At 32.7% G+C, this 15791-nt stretch overlaps 2 protein-coding genes across 3 annotated transcripts; both read right to left on the bottom strand.

Moving 5' to 3' along the window:
- Positions 1-1974: 1974 nt before the first annotated feature.
- On the bottom strand, positions 1975-5499 carry LOC114389676 (receptor-like protein EIX1). The gene is made up of 2 exons (XM_028350409.1): positions 5090-5499; positions 1975-4936 (listed from the first exon to the last, which is right to left on the bottom strand). The coding sequence occupies exons 1-2, from the start codon at positions 5457-5459 to the stop codon at positions 2058-2060; spliced, it is 3249 nt and encodes a 1082-aa protein (XP_028206210.1). The 5' UTR covers positions 5460-5499; the 3' UTR covers positions 1975-2057.
- A 5075-nt stretch (positions 5500-10574) lies between these two features.
- On the bottom strand, positions 10575-14857 carry LOC114390100 (low-temperature-induced 65 kDa protein-like). 2 transcript variants are annotated; one of them, XR_003661822.1, is made up of 6 exons: positions 14740-14857; positions 14391-14621; positions 13796-14125; positions 11428-13368; positions 10684-10849; positions 10575-10657 (listed from the first exon to the last, which is right to left on the bottom strand). XR_003661822.1 is itself a non-coding variant. In XM_028350784.1 (5 exons), the coding sequence occupies exons 1-5, from the start codon at positions 14810-14812 to the stop codon at positions 10755-10757; spliced, it is 2670 nt and encodes an 889-aa protein (XP_028206585.1). In that variant the 5' UTR covers positions 14813-14857; the 3' UTR covers positions 10603-10754. The 2 variants fall into 2 exon arrangements, 1 of the variants encoding a protein (XP_028206585.1); XM_028350784.1 differs by having other exon boundaries at positions 10603-10849.
- Positions 14858-15791: the final 934 nt, after the last annotated feature.

Raw genomic sequence — 15791 nt, 5'->3', positions numbered from 1 at the left:
GAATAATTAGCAAATGAAGCTTATAAATTGCCGACCCATGTAATGAATTTTCAAGCAGAAATCAAAGTTTCCTTTTCTTATCTTATTCCTTTCTTTGGAGGAATTCTGGGCCCCGAACTCCAGAAACACCAGCACTCATAACACTAACCATAATTCCAGCTAAGTCGAATATGGTTTCATGTTTTGTAAAACAATTTAGATCCCCTTTATCAAAGTGTATCTGTCTTTTACACAAGTTTTTTCACTTTATTTTATTTCCCCCAGAATCAATTGTTGTGTTATTCATACTATTAAATTAGTCCGATAACTACCATGTCGATCATTGTTAATTTTATTTCCACCATTGTTCGGAGTAAGTATATACTATTACTTTATGATTAAACGTGTTATTTAAATTGCAGATAAAAACTCTTTATAATGAAGTACAATTGTTTATATCTACAACAATTATATTGAGTCAATTTAACACTCATCAAAGGCAGAAAAGCTTTACTTTAAGATTAGACAGAGGCTCATACCAATCTTGGCGGTGGTTATAATTACACACATCAGCAACTGTAAAAGATCTTGTACAGCCACAGAAAAAAAAATGCTTGATGCACATCTGATAAACTCACTCAAGGTCTATGTATTAATAGTGTAAAAGAGAGACTGAATATTAAATGATAAAAATATAAAATAATTGTTTTGTATTGGCAGAGTACACATATATATGCCCAAATGTAGATTCAAAGTTCAAACATTTTGGGCCTAGACCATCCCTCCTAGTCATAGCCATCTGAATTGGATCGATCCCACCCCAAGGTTTGTGTTGCATCACTTGCATGCATTCACCCACCACAGTTGTTGTTATAGTTTTCTCGTGATTTTTGTATTGGAAAATACTATGGACAAATATAATTGATACAGTCATAATTAATTATTGTCATGTTGCAATTACAAAGACTCCTCAAAGAAAATGTTTAGTAAATCATGATCAAGTAGAAATTGCAATGGCAAACTGTTTTTTAAAATCTTATTAGTCAGTTGTATAAACCCAAATTTAGTTATATCCAGGTATGTAATATTTGCCATTTTAGTGCTCTGTTTGGAAATTTGCGTGTCGAATTGTTTTTTTTATACGTACCTACACAACACTCTTTAGCCAAATACCACTTTTCATGGAGGAATCTGTCCTGAAAGGAGTATAGAACCAGAAACAATATGCGTGGTGGTATCTATCATTCTGAAAAAAGAGAAAAAGTGGGATACGTACAATAGTAGGACTGTGACACTACTAGAAAAATGTATGCACCTTTCATGTCCCTAAATTTATGAACAAAAGATTCAGGTGTCGTTTATTGAATTTGTTTTATATGGAGTGTAAAGTCATATCCAATACTAATAAGTGTATGTTTATATAATTCTTTTTAAAATAATTACTCTTCTTTATTTACATCTAATAAAAATGTTATTACATTAATTTTTAAAATAAGCTAAATGAAGCATGTTTCGTAAGAAATTAACTTTTGCTGTAATTGTTACATTTTTTAGTAACAAAGGGAGATGGGTGAAGACGGTGAAGGAAAAAAAAAATGAAGATAATGTCTATGTTGTTCAAATAACAGTATTAATTGTATTAAAATAGTTAATATTAAAAAATATATTAGTAAATATAACATTGTTGTGTTGGTGCTATTTATTGTGCATCAAAATATGTAAAAATAATAATTAACTTGTAATTTGTATAGTTGGTATGGGTTGTTTTATCTATCCTGGATTATGTTGTATCACACATATAATCATTTATATATATATGGGCTACTATTGTCACTACCAAAAATGCTATTGAGACTACCAAAGCATTTGAAATTACTTGGTTATCCTTAGTTCCATTTCTCCACACCTCCTATCCTTCCCCTCTTTACGTTCAGCTACTCTCCCTCTTTACATCCAAAAACAGAATTTAAATAAGGCTCTCAAATTTGAAAAAAAAAGAAAAAGAAGAAGACAGCAATGACTACAAATTGATCAACCTGCCAATACAATGATAAAACATCGGTGTATTCTAAGCAACACTAAACAGTGATACTACCTAAGCGAAAAGATTGAAGTTTGAACCACACATGATCAAGGAAATGAAAATAGGCATACCGCCATGATCTACAAATCAGCAAAGGAGCAATCACTATCCAGAATCCCACAATAAATCCAATTGTCATACTGACAAAAAACCAATTCACTCCATGCCCATCACTTCCTTCATAACTATGGGTTTTCCCATTGGAGCTGCAGTTTATGGGCAGTGGTGGACCACATAGATTGTTGCCGATGAAGCTGGAGGCATCAAAGGTTTGCAATTGAGTTCCTGTTGGAATATTTCCCTTCAAATGATTGTAAGACAAGTCTAGCATGCTCAGAAAGCTCAAATTTGCAATGCTTGGAGGGATTTCACCAAAAAGTTGATTCCTCGAAAAATCAATGGACTGTAATGATCTCATATTACCTATACCTTGTGGAATATGACCAATCAATTGGTTGTGGGACATGTTTAAAAAATTCAATCCATTTAGATATGTGATTTCTCTTGGTATTTCCCCAAATAACTTGTTACTTGACAGATCAATGCTTGTTACCAAACCCAGAATGTTTCGGTATTCATCTTCTCTTCCTTTCAGCCATAGTAGCACAATAACAATACTTTCCATCGAAGAGTAAGCCGTACCATATTTTCCTTGAGAATAGATACGAGGATCTGTACTTTGGTTCTTTAGTGTCATGGCACTCAAGTTACTGAAACAGCTCGGTATATTGCCAGACAGATTGTTTTGTGCAAGGTCTAAAACCTGAAGAAGACTCATCTGACATATTTCATTTGGAATGTGGCCGCCAAATCTGTTTGATCGAAGGCGGAGGATTTTCACATTTGAGAGGTTTTCTCCAACCCATGTTGGAATACTTCCTGAAAGATTATTTTCCCCAAGGTCCAAGGATATCAATTGGTTATTCTTCTTCAAACTGGTTGGAAATATTCCTGAGAGTGTGTTGTTACGAATTTGTAAAGACTGCAGGTCTGCCAAGGAACCCATGGATTGGGGCAAGTTCCCAACAAAATGGTTGCTTTGTAAATTTACATCCACAAGAAATGTCCAATTCATCCAGCAATCAGGTATCTCTCCTGACAAATTATTTGATGCAAGATTCAGAAATTCTAATAGCATTGGCTTGTCCTGATCGTTACATAAAAAGTCATTCATGGATTCAGAGAATGAATTGCTTGAAAGATCTAACCGAAGCACACCATTTGAAAGATAGGGTAATTTACCACACAAGTGATTTGAGCTTAGATCAATAGTTGGGATAGATATTGGATTCTTTAATGTAGTCTGAATCTCACCATGGATATGATTATGAGAGAGGTTTAAATACAAAATCCTGGAAAGTGTTTCCCACATCTGTGTGGAAATAGAATCGAAAATCCCCGTGTTAGATAGTCCAACATATTCAAGTTTGTTTTGTGACTGAATCCACAATGGAAAGCTGGGACCTAACGGCCATGATGTCACTTCCAAATAGGTAAGTTGAAAATTGGGAATCCAATTGGGACCCACTTTTAAAGTGAAATTGTTCCCCGATGCACCAAACCTCGTCAAGCTTGTAAGATTTGCAAGATCATCTTCCTTGACAACTCTGTGAAAAAGATTGCCATCAATATAAAGAGATGACAATTTAGAGAGTGATCCAAGACTTTCAAATGGATTTCCACTGAATTTATTCACAGAGAGATCGAGATATCTTAATGATGAAAGTTTTCCAAATGATCTAGGAAGAGAACCACCAATTAAGTTGTTGGAAAAATCTAGCTGCACAATATTTTTAAATGCCCCAATATGATCTGTCAGATTGCCTGAAAGTCGTGAACTCTGAACTGCAAGATTGGTGAGTTCATGGGAAATACAAGGAGCTAGAATTTCTAAAAGTTCATTAACCTGTTGGTTGAGTTTGAGATATGATAAATCTATCACCCTTAAGTTGCAGAGATTACCCAAAGAAGTTGGAATGTTTCCTTCAAGTTGACTATATGACAAATGAAGTTCAACAAGAGAAGTCAAATTACCCAAAGAAGTTGGAATGGTTCCTTCAAGTTGATTGTTTGACAAATAAAGTTCAACAAGAGAAGTCAAATTTCCCAAGGCATCAGAAATAGTCCCATGCAAGTCGCAGGAACTTAGGTCCAAAGACTTGAGACGATGAAGACCGTATAAGCAATCAGGTATAGAAGATGAGAATGAATTTCCAGACAAGTCAAGATTTTGAAGAAGTGTGAGGTTTCGGATACCACCAGGAATCGAACCTTGAATTTCATTACTCTGTAATTGAAGAGAAACAAGTTTCTTCAATTTGAATATCCACTTGGGGACAAAAGAAATGGCAGGGGAATAACGAGTACGGGAAAGATCGAGGGTTTGCAGAGATGAGAAGTTGAGCAAGGATGGTTCATTATAGTGAGGGAGTGTGCAGTTTGACAAATATAGGTGGGTCAAAGAAGGAAGAGATTGGAGAGTGTGTAGCCAATGAAATGCTTTGGATAGGTTTGCATAACTCAAATGAAGATATTCAAGCTTCCACATACTTGATACCCATTCTACATTTTCAGCAAACAGAGGTTCGACAACAGAATCACCTCCAAGGCCAAGATACACCAAATTGGAGAGATTCCCAATCTGAGATGGAATTGTTCCATTGGCGGCATACGTCAGGTCAAGATACACCAAATTGGAGAGATTCCAAATCTGAGATGGAATCTTCCCCATGAATCCAGTACCAGAGAGGTCGAGGTGAGTCAAGGAAGTCATTGTCCCGAGGAAAGAAGGAATTGACATACCTCCTCCAAGTAAAAAATTGGCGCTCAAGTCAAGATATCGAAGCTTAGAGAGATTCCCGATCTGAGAGGGTACTGTTCCGTTGGCAACAACATATCTCAGGTCAAGGTAGACCAAATTGGAGAGATTCCCAATCTGAGGAGGAATCTTCCCATAGAATCAAGTTAGAGAGAGGTTGAGGTGAGTCAAGGAAGTCATTGTCCCAAGGAAAGAAGGAATTGACATACCTTCTCCAAGGAATTCATTGCCGCTCAAGTCCAAGTAATTCAAATGCTTTAAATCAGCCAAACAAGGACTTATCTCTCCACCAAAGCTCCATCTCCGATAAGCTTCCCAATCATCATTGAAAAGAGAATCTGAAGAGTTGAGGTGAAGCTGAAGAAGATGGGAAGTGACGTTGTGGCAGAGGACTCCATACCAGTGGCAACAGTTGGTATTATTATGATTCCAAGACCAAAGCCTATTGGAAGGATCTATGAGATTATTCTTAAACTTCAAAAGTGTCTCACGCTCACTTGGGATGCACACACTCTCTCTGCATGGTAAGCTGAACAACCAAAGCTGGACAAAGACAAGAATATAAATGGAGGAATTCATGATCACTCAAGGATATATGAAACAGCTTAATTGTATAAGTGCTTCTTGGTTCTGCATATAAATCATAAAACTTCTATTATTTATACTGCTGCCCTGCCTGTTTTTTTCTTCCCTTTCATTGTTTTTTTTACCTTTTTTTTATTATTGTGCCAAATACTAAAATATATTTTTAAAACTTTAATTCACTTCTTAGAACGGTTTAAATTAAAAAAAAAATTAGGAAATTTTATTTTTGACATATCCTTTTTTAAAATTTTAATTCACTTCTTCTTTTTTTACGCTGGCTTTTTTAAATTATCGACTTAATTATCCAATTCTCCCGAATTAATTCTTAGAATACGAAAAATTAAGCATAAATAACAAAGAAATATGATAGGGTAAAAAGAAATATGATTTTTTCTTGTGCTCAATACTAAAATAAGAAACATTCTTTTTGGTACAGTTTTTTTTACAAAAATAATGTAAAAGAAAATTATCTTCTAACATTCTTGTGCTCATATGAAGTTTTCTGTCATTGACAACAAATGTACTATTTCATGATATCCCAACCCATAGCCCACACCATCAAGTCATCTCAAGGTTTTTCATTTATTCATCTTGAACCTTTGAACACTTCACAAAGTCCAGCCATGTTATGGTCTTCTTCAACTTTAACCATAGGTCAATGCATTACCTTCCTATCAAGTTCCCTGTCATTCATAACAAATGTTGCGAGCTAGTTAAGTCAAGCAAGGAAAAAAAATATAATTGATGAATAAATCAATTATAGGAAGAGGGTGTACTTTAAAGACTATTTCGGATAAAAAAAAATCTATAAAAAAAAGATTATTTCATTCCAAGCTAATTATTTAATTTTGATTAATTTTTCAATTCACAAAATAATATTCTCTTATATATGAAAAAAAGATTAGATTTAATTTTCATCAATTGGAAAGGTTGTTGTATTATATATTTCTAATTGTATTCAAACTTGAATATTATTTTCTTTATCGTATAAAAATTAATTAGTTGTATAAAAAGAAGTGTGAAAAAAAATATATATTAACTTTTTTTTCTCAAAAAAATCAGTATCATATTTTATATTTTTTACAAGTTATCAACTTAAATAAGAGGAGAAACATAATTTTAATTTTTAAATAATTGCAAGTGTCAAATTTAAACAATCATAAAAATATTCACCTTCAATATAATATTCTAAAAAAAATCATACGATAACTTAAACAATCTACAAAGAAATATAATTTATTCTTATGCCAAATACTAAAATAATAAATATTTTTTATTTTAGTTTACCGTATAGAATTTCTTAAATCAATGAAAATTTTGATTTAAGAAAATATTAATAATTTTTTAATATTTTGAGTAGTTTAGTTACATAAAAGGTAATTAAATTTAGCTTAATTCTTCTTCAAATTTTAACTATTATTTAAATCAATTCTTTCGTTACACTTGTGTTAAGTAAATAACAAAAAGTCTTGCATTATAAAATTCAAATATTCTATTACTTGCAATTTCAACCCATAATTAATTTTAAACTATCAAATTTTTATTATTCAAAATAAAAGAAATGAAAAACAAAATTTTGTCCTGACAAACAGCTGGCCACTCCACCAAATCCATATCAAGGTCCCCACTTTTCCAACTTGAACCATAGACTACTCCATGAAGTCCATGTCAAGGTCCTCCATATAGGACACTATATTACCTTCATATCAAGTTTCTTATCATTGACAACAAATGTTTAGAATTAAGCAATGAAAAAATTATAAATGATGAATACATCAATTATAGGAAAAGGATCTAAATTTAAAGATTATTTCGGTCAAAAAATCTATATAAAAAAAAGACTATTTCGTTCCAATCTATCTATTTAATTTTGATCCATTTTTTAATTTGCAAAATAATATTCTTCTTATACATGAAAAAAGACTAATTTTCACTATCATCAATTGGAAAGATTGTTGTGTCGACTATTTCTAATTTTATTTTAACTTGAATATTATTTTTTTTTCATTAAAAATTAATTAGTGAGATACAAAGAAGTCTAAAATGCTTGTTTAACTTGGTCTATCATAATTATTGAGATCATAGTTTTTCCTTTTATAAGTCTTGGTCCAAATTTCTCCATGTATTGTAGATCATATTTAACTTAAAATGTAAATTAGAGTATATGATCTACCAAGAAGTGTGGCATGTTTTTTTAAATTATTTATCCATGGTCCTAGCTATTCTATTGTTAGACCATTGTTAGACCACAGGTCTTCATATATTAAAGTCTTTGCCTGGATTTCTCTTACTTGTGTGGTGATATTTTAAGAATAGTGATAGAAGAGAAAAATAAATTTACAATTTATTGAAATATCCAACTTATGAAGATTTGCATTCTTCATGCATACGTTTTTCAGTTTTCATTATCATTATTTGGAAAGGTTGTTTGTGTTAATTGTCTATTTCTAATTAATTTGAAAATGAATATTAATTATTTTATCACAAAATTTTGTATCATATTTTTTATTTTCCTCACAAGTTATCAGCTTAAATAATAGGAGCAACATAACTTTAATCTCCATTTTACTTTTTAAATAATTTTAAGTGCCAAATTTAAGCAATCATAAAAATACTCACCTTCAATATAATATTTTAAAAAAATAATTCATACGATAACTTAAATAATCTACAAAGAAATATAATTTATTCTTGTGCCAAATATTAAAATAAGAAACATTTTATTTTCTTAGTTTAATGTGTAGAATTGCTTAAATTAATAAAAAAATGTATTTTAAGTAAATGTTAATATTTTAATAAAAAAAACATTAGTAATTTACAATAAAGGTAATAAAATTTGGTTTAATAATGAGTCTTCAAATTATAACTATTATTTAAATTAATCCTTTTATTACATGTGTGATAAGTAAACAATAAAAGGTCTTACATTATTAAATTCTAGTATGTTACTACATATTTGAAACTATAATTATCAAAATTTTATTATTCAAAATAAAATAAAAGAAAAAATATTATCTTTTAGACAAACCTTAGACAACTCCACCAAATTCACATCAAGGTCCCCACTTTTTTAACTTGAATCATAGGTCATTCCATCAAATCCATCTCAAAGTTTTTTATGACCGACAACAAATGTTGAGAGTTATGTCAAGCAAGAAAAATAATAGACTAAAATATATCTTTTCGTCCCTATAAAATTTTAATGTTATTTTTTTTATCCTAAGCTAAGTTTGGATGAGTGATAATTATCATGTATTCTTAAATTTTGGTTAGATTTTGGTGCCATTTTAGGATGTGATGTATATCTCTTATGTTTTTTTTATTGCCATGAACCAATCTAATTGGTTATTCCATGTAATGATTACTTTTTTATTCAATAAAATATTGTAATTGTTTTTTTTTATGTCTAATATGTATTTTTAACTTGGTTACACCTATTTGTATGATTTTTTATTTAATTGTAATAGAAAAATTTCTTTGAGCTACAAATTAGAGAGAATACTCAATAATTTTTATGTCTGGAGATAGTTGAACATCAATAAGGTCTTTGTTTTAATGGAAATTGTTTGGTTATGCTAATCCAAAGAATTAATAGTTTAATCAATGGATTTGAATCTCTTCACTTAAGGAATTAATGTTAATAGTTTAATCAATGAATTAATGTTAATAGTTTAATCAATGGATTTGGATCTCTTCACTTAAGGAATTAATGTTAAGACAATATGGTGGATTAATGATAATATAACATTTATTAAATATAAATGTGAGTGATTAGGTGATAGGAGCTCCAATAAAATTAAACCTGACGTGTTTGTTAAAATTCCCAAACAAAAAGTTTTTCTTTATTTTTTTCATATATTTCCTTCCTTAATTTTCTTATTTTTATTTCTTCCTTTAATTTCTTTATCTTTATGCATATTGTTATTTAGATCGAATTAGCCAATCTTAATTAATTCCAAATATTCATAGTGTACAAATTTCTTTATCTTTATTCATAGTGTAGAATTATTGGCAGGAACCCAACTTTGATCTCAACTGCAACCCCGTCATAAAACCCAACAACTGTGATCAATCCAACTGCGAATCCACTCGTGAAACCTAGTGAAGCCCATCAAACAGTTTTTCTTTTCTCGATTTTGTGATTTGATTTTTTGTTGTTAAGATTTTATTGGTTCATGTCTATGTCTATTCTTTCATCTAGCTTGTTTTCATTTAGTCCACCTACTGGGGGGAAAATGAAACACCATCTGAGAAAGATGATGGGTGATGAAGACGAATAGAAAATGAAACAGCATCTGGAGAAGATGATGGGTGATGGAGACAAATAGAAAATGAAACACCATATGAGGAAAGATGATGGATGATGGAGACAAATAGAAGAAAGAAAAAAGGGGTAATAGGACATCATTTTTATTTTTATTTAAAAAAAAAAAAATTTGCACGTGTAATCCCGATATTTCCAACCCGATAATCCCAATCAGACAAAGAATACACACACGAGTGACATGCATCATGGCCAATTAACAACCACGTGGATGAATAATGATTTTGAACTAACAATAAAGATCTGAAACAAAAAATTTCAAAAAATTTCAAGAAATCTGATCCGAAAAAAAATTATTAAAGATCAAACAAAAAAAATGAATATTTTTCGAGGACCAATAAGCAATAAAAAATGATGCTTTTTAACCCACAATATGAAGGTAAACATGTGGTCAAAATGTATATGCTTATTAGAAAATAAACATTTGGATAGCATACATACACGAATTCATGAAACCAAAAATTAAATGAAAAGTCAAACATAACAACAAATGAACGAGGGAAAAGAAAAAAAAAAAAAAAAAGAACAAACCTGATCTTATAGCATCATAATCATCTTTTGAAAGAATTGCGAAAAAACAATCTTTCTATGGGTTTCCCTTCACAGAATTCTCCTTGTATGCTAGTGCGTCTCTTCTTTTATATTCCAAGAACAATTTTTGCTCAATTGAATCACCATTACTCCAGTTTTCTGATGATCAATTTTGTAACTGTCACATCTTCTATAATTTTTCTTTTTTCTTTTTCTCAAAAATGTTTTAAATATTCTTATTTAAAAGATAAAAATAAACCCGGAAAAAATTGGATATTTACATAAACATTAAAAAAAAACACAAATTTTTTATTTTACTGTGACTTGAACATCCTAACTTTCTTCCAACAAAGAACTAGACACACAGATATAGAAACAGCTTTTAAGAAAATCTACACAATCACCCAAAGCAAAGACTCCTTCAAAGCCCTTCTTCAATTAGATGACTCCTGCAGCCTTCTTTCACCTGCTGCACCTTGGTTAACTTGTTCCACTTCTGCCCTTCCTGCCTCATAATTCATAGATGAATCTTCGACCCATGCAAACCACAAATTCAAAATTAATGTGGCACTTTGCTTCAGTAAAAAATAGCATACCCAAAATAAAGTAAAAAAAAAAAAAATTGTAACTCACCTTGGACTGAAGTCTAAAACCACTAGGATAAAAAATACTCCACTTTTTTTGAAACAGTTCTTACAAAATGAAAAAAAAAAACATATAGAAAAATATGCAAGCATGACCAAAACAAGTAAACAAATAACTGCGATTCATCTTGGAATCAAGTCTTAAGACTAACAGAAAAATACATAATCATAATTTCGTTTGTTTCTCAAAACACTTTTTCCAAGATAAGAAAATAGAAAAAATGTCACAAGACAAATATAATAAACAAATAGAGAGAAAATAAATTTTAATATCGATACAAAATATGTTTGTCTAGCTGCAAAACTCAAGCAGAATGTGAAGAGTAACAAAAGAATTAGTCAGAGAAGTATGGTAAAAGAATACAATCAACTAATTTAGAAAAAAGTAAAATTTGCAAAAGGCATTGATCAAACAAGAGAAACCTCATGGAGACAACTAGAGCTACTATTCATTGTTATTTACCTTGTGAAGATTGATTCTCTGCTGGGTTGGTAAAGCATGTCCCAACCACACCTTTAAGCTTATCAACCACACCTTTCCCTGGACTATTCACATACATCTCTTGGTACTTTTTCTCTGTCACCACACTTTCACCTCCTAACCTTCTCTTCACTTCCTCTGACTCAGTTACCTTTCCCAGTATTCTTTGATGTTCCATTCTTCTCTCAGGATCATCCTCTCTCTTATGCACAGCATCAGAAACCACCTTTCTCACACCTTCTTCAGTAACTTCCACTGGGGGCAGTTCCTTCTTGTGCAGAGTCTCTGATATCACTTCAGAGAGAGCCCTGTCTTCATCACCACGCCTCAGTTTGTCCACCAAATAGTCCTTCACAGAAACCCCCTTGTCCTGTTCCACACCCATACTACTAGTTTGAGTTCCAGAAACTTTGGACTTCACACCACTTCCTACACCAGCATCTTTTCCAGAAACTGGAGCTAGTTTCTCTCTCAGGGACTGAGCAACACTTTTTCCATATTCTGTAGGAGCAGCAGCATGGTCAGTTCTCTTCTCTTGTTGTGTTGTTGTTGCTGTGTCGCCAAAACCAAGCTTCGAAGCTACGGTGTTTTTGGCTGAGACAGCTTTATCAGCTATTGCAGAGGTTGCTGATGAGATTGTTGAAGGTTTCTCATTGCCTGTGTTCTTTAATTGATTCCTTGTTTGAGTGGTTTGAGTTGTTTTTGTTTCAGTGTTGTCGCCATATCCGAGCTTGGAAGCTACGGTGTTTTTTGCTGAGACGGCTTTATCGGCTATTGCAGCTGTTGCTAAAGAGATTGTTGATGGTTGTGTGTTCTCTTGATGGCTTGCTTGAGTTGTTTCGGTGTTGTTGTCAGCGTATCCGAGCTTGGAAGAGACTGTGTTTTTGGCTGATATGGCTTTATCAGCTATTGCAGAGGTTGCTGAAGAGATTGTTGATGGCTTTGCACTGCCTGTGTTCTCTTGGTGATCCGAAGAGACAGTGTTTTTGGCTGAGGTTGCTGATGTGATTGTTGACGGTTTTTCATTGCTTGTGTTCTCTTCTTTATGATTTGTTTGAGTTTTTTCGGTGGTGTCATCACCGTATCCGAGCTTTGAAGCTACAACATTTTTGGCAGTGATGGCTTTGTCAGCTATTGCTGTGGTTGCGGAGGAGATTTTATCTGTGTAACTGCTCTCGTTTGATGGTTCATAGTGTGGTTCCTCAACTTGGGTGGTGGTATAGGTTTGTGGGGTTTTGGTTTGAGTTGGATATTCTGGTAGAAATTGATCATGACTTCCAGCTGAAGGACATATAGTATGTGTTGCATTTGTACTAAATTGTCGTGGCAAGTGTTGGTCATGGATTTTTGTTGAAGTGTACTGAAGGTTAGGTTCAGTAGAGAAAGATAATTCTGGTGTTAACTGATCATGGCTTCCAGATGAAGGGTATTGAGTTTTTGTTGCAGTAAACTGCTGAGGCAAGTCTTGGTCATGGATTTTGGTTGAAGGGTACTGAATGTTAGGTTCAGTAGATAACACTGGTGCAAACTTGTCATGACTTCCAGATAAAGGGTATTGAGTTTTTGTTGCACTAGATTGTTGTGGTAAGTGTTGGTCATGGATATTGGTGGAAGGGTAGGGAGTTTTGGTTGGTGTAGATAACTCTGGCATAAACTGATTATGGCTTTTGGGGTACTGAGTTTTAACTTCACTAGATAGTTCTGGCATGTACTGACCATAGCTTTGAGCAGATGGGTAGTTAGTTGGGTAGTTAGTTGCAGAAGATAGCTCTGGTGCAAGTTGGGAGTGGCTTCCAGCAGAAGGGTAGTGAGTTTCAGGAACAGTTGAAAAGAGTTTTGGTTCTGGGTATGGTTTTGGCTCATTGTGAACAGCCATCCTAGAGAAAGATTTCTCAACAGGGGTAATGTCAATTTCTGCCCCACCTGTTAGCCATAAGACATGACACAGAAAAGGCTTGAGAATAGATAAGAATCAGCCCAAGGCATTGTTTCCACTTGTTAAGAAGAACCACTACTTCCTATGAATTACTCCCAACCCAAGTAAAAATAGAAATCATAGTGAAAATGTTAAATCTCATGGTACACAAATATAGTTCATCTTAAATTAAGATGATAGAACTGATAGTGAATTTTCTATTTTGGACTGTTACTGATCTTGTGGATCACACTTATGTATCAAACACTTAAGGACCTCACAAAATCAACTGTCCAACTATTCTAAACAACAATAAATTTTATTGTGTATCCATTTCACCATATATAACCCCCTGATTGTGTATTGATACATTAACAAATCCATAACCTACAGGTCATTGAAATTGAGTTATAAATGCAGCTCAGTTCAACTTACCTGCCCCGGTAGGATCAGTGACTTTGGTTTGATAATTGGCTGGAGCATATGCTTGAGATGTACTTCTTGGCGCATGTGGATCTTCCTCCAAGTACATTGGTCTCTCCAAATTGACCTTACGATGCACTGCTTTCTCTCCCTCAACAAATGTTCTAGTTGGGTCAGTGGTTCTGTTTTGATTAATTTCAGTAGTTGGAGAAACAACTACAACTCTTAGCTCGTGAAGAGGTTCTACTCCCATAACTGTTGTGCCTCCAAAATTAACTCCAGGCCTCCCTAAAGTATTGGCATGCCCTGGTGCTGCACCTCTAACAGCGGCACTGTCATAAACTGCACAACAATCATGTATATTATTATAACTAACCCAAGAAATCAAATTTTTTTCTTGATTCTTTTCAGTTTAAAGGCTCCAATTTCCTTCTAGAACAACTAATTGACATTAAGTGAAACTGTCTAACTAATATATAAGCAGTCTTAATTCATATTGGCAACTAATTAAACTACCTATGTGAGAGTTTCCAACACTTAGAAAAGGACACAGAAAGAGTTGAACATATAACTACTATTAATTCTAATGTGCAAGAAAAGAACTTACTCGGTGCTCCATGGACTTCTGGGTATTCATCCATCTCATCTTCCTCTTCCAAGTCATGATCATCAGGGATATGTTGATCATCAAGGTGATACTCATGACCATGTTCATGTTCATGGTCATGATGGCCATGCTTTGTGATTGTGTCCTTAATTTTCTTAGCCTTTTGCTTGACTTTCTTCAGAACCGACTTCTTCTCATGGTCATGGTGGTGTTGTTCTTCACCATGTGCCACTACATCCAAAATTTTGAAGCAAAATATCAACAAATATTTTGTATCTAGAGGAAGCAAACAAAAGTTCTTGTAAAACCAAATCAAACATACAAATTCAAATTAAATGGAGATTCGTACCTGCGTGTGACCCAACATTGTGAGAATTATGGTGATGTTCATGCGAATGAGTTTGAACTGCTCTTGAATCCATGATTGAATGAATAGGAAAATGTTTGTACACTGTATTCGGTGTGAGGAATGTTTCCTAACAAAAGGGTTATAAAGAAGGACATGCATGACACTTTTGCCACCTTTGCATGACTCTGGCATCCCAAAACTGGAGACACGTGTGACATATATAACCAACACATCTTTGTCACTTGACACGTGTTGACTAGCTTTAGACACGTGGCTCATTCTCATACACCCCGAGAGCTTTTGAAGTAGGAACAAACCGTTCTTACGTACGTCTTGGATATGCAATAATTAATAAAAGATAAATGGATAATAAGATAAATGTCTTTTTCGCCCAGCATGGAAATATGGACTATTCTTTGGGGGTTTAGAAGCCAAGGAAAGTTCAAGTTATTTCCTTTTGTTAATTTCCTCGATTCATTGAGATGACACGAATGATATTGGCCAACCTTGGGCATCAAGCATGTGAAACATCAAATACAAGTGTTTGAAATTTAGATACGTAAATTATATTCCGTTAATTCTCCATTAAAACAATATTTTTAAAACATTCATTTCATTATTATCCTCTCAGAGATGCAAGTGTTACACTATTCTCTTCTTGTGTATTTAAATGCACACTCACAGTCTCCTGTCTAATAATAACAGATATAAATGTATTACATTTTAATTAACTTATATATATATATATATATATATATATATATATATATATTATAGAAATGTATACTTTATTTTATTATTCTTTAACAAAATTATTCATAAAAATTATTTTAAAATAAATATAAATGATATATTCAATTGTATATATTTCAAATAAATTAATAAAAAAAATTCATATATCAAATATTTTACAAAGACCTACTAGAATAATATTAGGGATGACTCAAATTAAATATCAAAAATAAAATTTTTGCTTTATTAAGGAACTGATCAATGCAAATAAAAAAATTTAGGGACGCACAATAAAATTTGTTAATTTATCATCAAGTTAA

This window comes from Glycine soja, chromosome 16 (genome assembly GCF_004193775.1).
Source record: "Glycine soja cultivar W05 chromosome 16, ASM419377v2, whole genome shotgun sequence".
In the NCBI taxonomy this organism is placed as follows: domain Eukaryota; kingdom Viridiplantae; phylum Streptophyta; class Magnoliopsida; order Fabales; family Fabaceae; genus Glycine; species Glycine soja.
This window is presented reverse-complemented; position numbering and strand designations above follow the sequence as displayed.

Bases quoted from the DNA above. Each gene is read 5' to 3' on its own strand.
- LOC114389676 (XM_028350409.1), bottom strand. From the start codon at position 5,459: ATGAATTCCTCCATTTATATTCTTGTCTTTGTCCAGCTTTGGTTGTTC. The intron at 4,937-5,089 runs GTATGTCAATTC...CCAACGGAACAG, and splicing joins CAATGAATTCCTTGGAGAAG to TACCCTCTCAGATCGGGAAT.
- LOC114390100 (XM_028350784.1), bottom strand. From the start codon at position 14,812: ATGGATTCAAGAGCAGTTCAAACTCATTCGCATGAACATCACCATAAT. The intron at 14,126-14,390 runs GTAAGTTCTTTT...ATTGTTGTGCAG, and splicing joins AGAAGTCCATGGAGCACCGA to TTTATGACAGTGCCGCTGTT. The intron at 13,369-13,795 runs GTAAGTTGAACT...TATGGCTAACAG, and splicing joins CACTGATCCTACCGGGGCAG to GTGGGGCAGAAATTGACATT.